The sequence below is a fragment of the Cyprinodon variegatus genome, unplaced genomic scaffold (genome assembly GCF_000732505.1).
Source record: "Cyprinodon variegatus isolate N-32 unplaced genomic scaffold, C_variegatus-1.0 Scaffold1290, whole genome shotgun sequence".
NCBI lineage: Eukaryota > Metazoa > Chordata > Actinopteri > Cyprinodontiformes > Cyprinodontidae > Cyprinodon > Cyprinodon variegatus.
In genome coordinates this window covers 145,046-153,843 of record NW_015151743.1, presented here as the reverse complement: position 1 = coordinate 153,843, position 8,798 = coordinate 145,046, and the positions used below count along the sequence as shown (strand labels likewise).

The 8,798-nt window shown below is 38.3% G+C and overlaps 1 protein-coding gene across 1 annotated transcript in view; it reads right to left on the bottom strand.

Moving 5' to 3' along the window:
- LOC107102658 (opsin-5-like) overlaps positions 1-8,798 on the bottom strand; it is an 86,971-nt gene that overhangs the window by 13,729 nt on the left and 64,444 nt on the right. The window contains exon 4 of the mRNA XM_015402046.1: positions 511-681. Within this exon, the coding sequence (XP_015257532.1) occupies positions 511-681 (171 nt within the window). The remainder of the gene's footprint in view (positions 1-510; positions 682-8,798) is intronic.

The following is an 8,798-nucleotide window of genomic DNA, read 5'->3' as shown; positions in this document are numbered from 1 at the left end:
GTCTAAAAGTAGCAGCAGCAGCAACCCAGACTGACAGCAGCTCATTGGATCATTTGTATCACGTGCAGCCTGGTCCTGGTCGCTCTGGATGGCTTCACCATATTAACAGGAGAAGCGGCGCAAGTGAAATTAGACACTACTGTCGGACAACATGCTGTAATATATAAGTGTTTTAAATCAGGTTGGGTCTGGATTAGCCAGCATGTGGGTCCGGGCCGCGGTCCGCTAATCCGTGACCTCTGCTCTAGTACATGATGGTGATAAAGTTCAGCATTTAACTGTGCCAGGATGGCATAACTATTGCATAGAAGTCTCTGTTTGTTTATTGATTTTTTTCATATGCTAAATATAGCTGATATTTACAGTAAAATTAAATGCCCCTTAATTGTTTATCCTGATTAATCAGGATAAAATTTATGCTATTAGTTTCTCCTGAAGTTCTAACCACACTGGAAATGCAATGAACGATTCTTTTCACCCCAAAAACAGTTATAACAGTTATATACACACCATATCGGAGATGGCAGATCTTCAGGTAGCGGTCCAGGCTCACTACAGTCATGGTGATGAGACTCCCACAGCCGAAGAAGAAGCCCGCCCAGCCGTAGAACTGACAGCCCTCCCAGCCGAACAACCAGCGGTGGGAGAAGCTGGACACAACAAAAAAGGGCTTTCCTGCCACTGTTAGGAGAGAAAAGAGTAAAAATAGGAAAAAAAAAAAAATATTATGAAAATCAGAGAACAATGGATGGAGAGGAAGTGGGCAAAGGACAAAAACAAAGTTAGATAATTTTTTTCTTTAGCTTTGTTAGTGAAAAATCCAGTTCCGCTTTTACAAGAAAACTAAACTTTTTTCTTTCCTTACACGGCATGCATCTATTAAAGAAAATTAAACTCCCTTTTTTAACATAAAACAGCTGAAAATGTTATACTAAAAAATGTGTTTCCTTCTGTCTAAGAGTGTTTTTCACCAATTTCTTATAGAAGCACTTTTGTTATTTTTCTTTATATATTCAGGCAAGTTGGCCTTTCTTATTATTACATTAATATTAGTTTTTGCCATCAAAATACCCCTTATTTTAATGTTACAAAGGTAATAAGGTCTTGTCCTGATTCCAATAACACTACTGGCTTGAAATTTTGATTTTCAAAGTATTTTAATGAGTGCCCTATAAAGGGTTTATGGAATTATGTAAATATTTTACTTGATTTTAGCAAACATCTCAATGATGGAACAAAAATCAGAAAAACATGGATGTAAAATTATACCTGCATGATGTTTTTTGGCCGCATTACAAATCTACAACTCAAGTAATTTGCATACATGACGCATTCTCTTGGCTGGGAATTGCTATCACGCAGAGATTTTCATCAGGAATACAATCAGAGAAGAGATGCAGCGCTGAGTAGCCAATTCATATCAGAGCTTCTTTTGGTGCTTGTAACATGTGCAGCATAGCATACCATTATGATAAAAGCAGAGGCACAGCCACAGCCAAGTGAATATCAAAAGATCAGCCATACACCAGGGAAAACAGGTATTGAACCCAACATTTCCTTTCTCCATATCTACATTTCTCATGAGGCTCTAAAAGGAAAAATCACACCAGATGTCTAACAGCTGATCAATGCAGACATACAAAGCAATCAAAACAAGGAAGCGCCTAAATTATGAGTAATAAGGTAGGAGTGAACAGGGAATAAGTACTGAAAATGCTTTCTTAAAATTACTAAACACTTGGAAGAAAGGGTATTGGGTAATAATAAACTTGAGGATATCTCCTGAACAAAGTCTACAGCATTGATCCAAAGTTCCTTGTAGCATTTTTCCAAATCCCCATCACTGTGAGGAGTGGGAGTTGAACCCACACCTCCTAATGGAGACCAGAAACCACATCAACTTCCTTTAAGTCTTGGAGGTTATGTGCTCTTCTTTGCAATACAACCTCCCGTTATGTTAAAGGTTGCAGAGCCTTCCAGCTTTTTCTATTTTCTTATTTTGTAAGCATAGAAGAGCTGTGCTGTCATGAAGCCTGAGTGTATTATTTATTGCTATTTACATAAAAAAACTGAATCTCTCACAAACAGCTTTTTGACACCTCTTGCGAGGAGCTTCTAATTGCTGCCGTTCTGGATGATAGGCCAAGAGTGGTCATTAGAAAAATTAGAATGACACTTTTTTTTTTACGTCTGTCTGTTTTTATTTGCATATGTCACTCTCTTTTGTTTATTTTTTATATACTTCTACCTGTTATGAATTTTATGTAAGGCGGCGACTTAGAATAACTTGCACATAGAAAATTGTTAACATTTAGGGAACATGTTCAACCACTATACAAAAATATCTCTGTGTGTCAAGTAAAAATGTATGATTTAGAAAGGTTAACTTGTTTTGAAGACTCTTTGATCTCCTTGTATAAGAACATTACTCCGTTAACATCTTTTTTTTTAAACTCTGGGGATGAGGTCTGCTCATGGTCTCGTAGAGTAAATACATTTTAATTAAAGCCACTGTTGGCCAACCTATTACATTTCAAACCTTAAAGGTATAGAGGAGGATTTTCTTTTTAATCGTGGATCATCTAAATAAGTGGTCCTCCTAATTTTTTTGTCGCCATAGGCTGTTGCTATCTGACAGCGGTGACTAATAACAAAGATGGCGCAGGCATTGCGCGGTGTAGGAGGAGTTACGTGACCAACGAGGAGCAAAAAGCCGTGATCATCTGTCCGAACGGTCAGTTAACTGAGTTCACCATAAAGTCCACTATATAGTCCCCACACTATATAGTGATTTAGGGGTTGGGGCGGAGTTGAGACACAGTAAGCTTGTATGAGCTATGAGAACAGCACAAGAATGCATGCACAGGAAATGGGCTTGTGCATGCTCTCGCACACTTTTAATAGGCGATCTTTCTCGGAAGCAGGTACAGGGTTGTGCATGTGGGTTTTTTTTAAGTGGAGAAGGCAGATGTTTTAAAAAAAATTGTGAAAATCCTCCACTGCATCTTTAAAATGGATAGAAAACCAAAGTTCACTATTCCAACTTCAACTTGCTATTTAGACATGTGTGAGACTTTACCCGCCACCAGAGCTACTGATAGCTGATTGCTGATAAACATGATTGCTTGGTAAACATGAAGATTTCAACAAGCATGCATTACATTTCCAGATTAATGGTTAAGACATGAGGACAGCATTATTAGACATCCATGTATAGAGTATATGTAGAGTGGAAAAAGAACAGAAGGATCTATAGCAGGATCTATGAACTAAATTCAGACAGAAGATAAAATAACTAATTTCCAAATTTTTTGCAGCAGTCTGAAAATCCAAATTCTGATGCTTTTTTAATTTTGTTTTGTTTTTTTGTCTGCACCAACAACACCAAGTCAAATTCCTTGTAAGTGCAAACCTACTTGGCAATAAACTTGATTCTGATTTTACCCCCCAAAAAACATATTTTTATTGATGATGTGTGAGTCTGTTAAACCCTAATAATACCTGCCTGTATTGTGTCAAAACTGATGTTTTCCCAAGCAGTTTATCTAATTAATACAGAGCTTGTGTCAGGATAAAGGTCATCTTCATTATGTACGTTGCAAAGATTTGGTAATGTAATGAGAGCAGAGTTCTTGATTTAAGGACATAGTGTAATATTTTGATAAGGCTGGAGCCATGGACGTCTCCTCATTTACAAACGTGATGATGATGTAGACTTAACGTTGATTCTTCAATGAGAAGCAAGCCCGGTTAGAAAGAGCTGACTTCTTAACCCTAAGCAAATTCTGCACTCTGAATAGGATTACAATTCATTAAAATCTGCTGTAATGTCTAATGGGTATTTAATACATACAGATTAAGAAATGCTATTTAAAGAGTTTTTCCCAAGTGATCTCTTCTCAGGAACGAATCAGGGAGAGACAGCTTTAATGTGTAAACACAGAGTACCTTTACAGTACTAAATCAGATACACAAAGTGTCTGCAGTCCGTGTTTTATCCAACGTCATTGCTGGGGCGGTCACTACACATCCACAGAGACTTCTCTACAGTAGGAGTATCACAGATAGTGTTAGAAGTTATGCCTTTTTTTCTTACCTTACATCTTTGTTAATGATGGAGCCATGATACTGTCAGGTCTGATTGCTCAAAAGCTTTTTAAACAAATTTTCTGACATCCATCATTACTTCTGTAAACAGTGCACTGCTGTATGCTGCATGATGTCTACATGCTCTTTAAGGGATGTCCTGAATGTTTTCCACATTTGTCTGATCAGTCAGTAGCATAAAAAGACCAAAACAAAAAGCTGAGATTACAGAAAAAGAATTGCAATTGCACATTACACCTACAGTTTGAACGTAGCCTTAAAGCAAAACATGATTCATGCAACATATTTGTCTCTTTTGGGTGCAGCGTCCAGCTCCATTGCCTCATTAAATCTGCTACTTGCTGGTTCCACCAAACATGGGGAACCCAAATTAACTTTGGAAAGCCAAATAAACCACCTGTGTCTACATTTGTGGATTCACTAGATTCTACCGAGACAGAACTAGTTTGTAGAGCACCATTACCTCCTCCAGGAGCTTCTACAATGAGCCGCTCTGGAGCTTAGACAGTAAAAGCTGTAGACTAGGTCAACCACCACAATAGAAAACAAAAGTGCCATAGGACAAGGCAGAGGAGGCCGGCCGTGCCCCACCCTGGAACAAAGGAACCTAACAGCGGGAGTTAAAAGGAGGACATCGATATATTGGGTAGAGAGAGTGCCACAGCAGAGGAGAGGCAGTGGCTGCCGGGGCTAGCTCTGGAGCTAAAGCAGGACATACACTGTGGGATATTTTTAATCATTGCATGTAGCTACAATGCAAACTATGCAACAAAACTGCAGGGTTTAAAAGTTGACGGCTCACGATGCATGTTCTCACACTGTGCGGCCCGACGCTCTGATGCGATCTTACGACGGCTGACTGAATTTCAAAAATGTTTGATTTTCTCCCGAACTTTTATCCTGATAGGGAGGTGGTCATGAGAGGCTGAACGCCCATCGTTTCCCCCTGTAAACTACATGATGCACGACATGCGATGAGGCTACAATTTGGCCTAATCTAAAAAATTCTCTCATGACTGGAGCCCTTTTAAGAGCTAAATTTAAAAGGCTTTTTTAGAAGCCACTTACAAACCCTTTCAAAGCATTCCATACTTCATCCTATGTCAACATTATTTTATCTGTCTTCAGTTGGACTAAAATAAAGTTTGTCTCTGCTGCACAACCTTAACCCTCTACGCAGCCGCATCTACTTCCTGATTGGTTGTCGCAACACAACAAGACAAAAAAGGTACAATTTGTCAACTCGTGTGAATGTCCCTTTACATCCATCGCAGTTATGGCGTTGACTAGAAAGGCGTCCATTGCGTCGCATTGCATTTCTGTGCTTCTGCGCTATGTAGGGATAACATGTTAATCGTTTGATTCGATGGCAAAAAAAGGAAAAAAGAAATTGGTCTTAGGAAACCTAAGAAACTCTATGACATTGTTGTTGTTTGTTTTTTTTATCAAAAAGGCTACATTCTCATATCTAAAGCAATACCAACAAAAGTCCCTTGTCTTGCTTTTAGCCTTCTGATGTGCTTTAAAAACATTTCCTTCTTTCCCAGAATTTCAATACACAAAACTGAAAATCAGGAATCCATGTGACAACTCCTGTGGCAACTAATGACAGAGTATTTCTTAGAAGAAGCCAAAGGCATAGCACAAAAGGTATGTAGTAAAAAGGAAAGGAAGACCAACAAAAATAGCTCCCTCTAAGGCGCAACTAATAACTTTGCAAAAACAGCCAATGGGAAAACCAAGAAACTAATGTGACATGGCAATTTACAGTAGCATTGCAGAGCTGATTAACTGCACGCGGCCAGAGGGTCATGAAAACCTCAAGCTGTAATTCTGAATTGTTTATCTGTATCTATGACATCCCTATGTCCTGGAGAGCAAAAAGAAAAATAACAACAGGAAACAGTTTATTGTGGGAGAGTTTGATGTTTTTCTATCTGTGTCTCAGCTTACAGTGGGAATGCCCTTTTTTAACAGTATTATTGTTAATAAGCTCAGGACAAAGCCCCCGTTTATTCTTCACCCTGAAGTTCCTGGAGAGTCGTACTGACAAAAGTCATGTGGTGTGGCAAATTCAAGCAAAAATGACGGGCATAAACATCTAGTTGTCTCCAGGGCAGACCGCAGACATGATGAGGCAAATGTTTTCTTGGAATATTTGAAAATCAAGGGGGCTGGTATTGAGAAAAACAGATACAGAGCTGTGCCAATATCCCTTGTAGAGAGATTGCAGGGATGTGTATTCCTTACTCACAAACTCCTAATCGTACCCTAACATATCAATTATCACCTAAATGTTGCTTGTGACATGATTCGTAGAAATTGTGCTCTGCTCTTTTTACTAATAATCCAAATTCAGTCATTAATTAGAATTGAAAAGACGGTTGTTGGTAATAAAAACACAAACACACACATACACATGCACATGATTGCTCACATGTTCAAGGACTTAACAGAGTTTTACTGTACAAACACTAGATTACAGCAAAATCCCCCTGGCTCTACAAATCAGGGAGATTGGTTTACCCTTAGGCTTATGAAGCCTGCTGTCATTGCTTTATCTCCAGCTCTTAGAAGGATTGCTCATTTTGTTGAGTGTTAATATTTTTAAAAGGTCATTAACCGTTATTATTTTAGCTATAACAAGTAACTTAGTTAGGGTCTTCATTTTCTATAAATAGACCTGTCTGGATAATTAATAATACAATCACACACTTAAAGTTATTCATAGGATAAGGTTACGCCGGACCTCTTCAACAGGGGGTCTTATATCTAGTCAAAAAGTAATCTTGATCTTAATTTCACATCGATTAAATTTTCAATTCATGATATGAATTCTCAAAACAAGTCTTAACAGTTGCACTAGCACGGAGTTCTTCACCAGGGGATCCGCGACCTCTAGGGGGTCCATAGAGGTTCTGCATGGGGGTTGTGAAAGTTTTGGTTGATTAGACTTTTTTTATATTCCCCCTGCAGTTTTTTTCCACACATTGAAATGTCTTTAAATACACATTAATGTGAATTGAACACACTGTAGTAAAGAGATAAATGGAGGCAGAAGATGTCTTTCAGTCATCAATGCTCACATTCAGCGACACACAGGAGCTCTTTTAAGCTGGGCACCGTTTCATTCACAACACCTGTCCCATCAACCAGGAATCAGAAATACTTTGATAATCCCAGATTAAAATTACTTTCGTAACATGACTCCATGTGTAATCGAATGACTATAGGGCCAGTCTGATATAACACAATTTCAAATAAATCCATCTATTTTTTTATTTTTATTTTTTTACTAAAAACTGCATGAAGGTTTCCCTCTGATGCATTGGTCTCCAGTCAACCCTTCTTGTAGCAGTTTACAATACTGGTCCCAGGAATTTCAGGTTTTCCTTCAAGCCACCCCCCTTGCAGGTTTGTGTATTCACTCCCTACAGTGTATTAACTGTCCCTACAACAATACAAAATCCTTTGACTCTAACAGCCCCACTACATGAGTTTGGAGAAAGGCTGAAACAAACTATTATCTTAACAATGAGGGGGTATTTCCAACACAGCAACAACAAAAAAGGTAAAAATACTAGGGCATAGCTCTTGGAATCCAGAGGTTATGAGTTTGAGCCCGACTCCCACAGATTGCCACTCTTGGTCCCTGAGCAAAGACCCTTAACCCCCACACTGCTCCCTGGGTTTCGCACAATGGCAGCCTACTGCTATACTATACTATATACTATACTATAAACGTTTTCACTCAATCAAATCTGCAAGGCCACACAATTCCCCTGCATGAGGGTGTTTTTAGACCAGGCATAACAAGCCAGATTCTTTCTCAAGGTTTATTCATAACATGTTACTTTTAACCAAAGTGTCTGTAATTTGTTTTGACTCTGACTACTTTCCATTATTGTAAGTAAAGGGAACACACTCTGCTCAGGCAGAGCAGGGCTGAATTACAGAGCATTAAGGGCTGTATGAACTGTTCTCTCTTTGCAAAGATACAACAAATAAAGTGCCGACTGAGTAAAATCCATCGATCTCCGTTTATTTAATTGGGGTGAATAGTTGAATACTTTTTTCCCACTACATTCTGTGCTTGTGACATTGTAACGACGATAAAAGCTGGGAAAAAGATCATGTTCCAAGCACTTTATTCATCAACTGCCCATGCAGCATCATCCCTTGCAGTCTTATCTAAATCTTTCATTTAGACAACTTGAGCAACAAGATTTTTATATAAGACTTTGTTTCTTAGCTGAATAAATAAATCAAAACCACCATGCTTTTGTAGCAAGTTAAGGCAGGGCCTATTTATAATGTCCACTGATGAGAAGACAAAACAATTTCTCAATGAGACACTACATTGCAAAGCTCAAAATATGAAATAATCATTGTATCATATCCTTAACTAATTCATCTAAGAAAGTTACAAAGAAATGATTTGACTTCAGTATTATAATAACATTTATTTTGTACAACAAAACAAACTGTATATTAAGCCAAAGATGTAACATAATATCCAACCATTGTCTATATTATGTGTGCTGATACAAATATAGGTTACAGCATGGGCGTAGGTTTGCATAGGGACATGTCCCTACCAAAATTTTGGAAGGACCCATTTGTCCCTACCAATAATTGGATGTAAACATCATGTGTATAATATACTATACAGCAGCCGCTTCTTTTCCTCT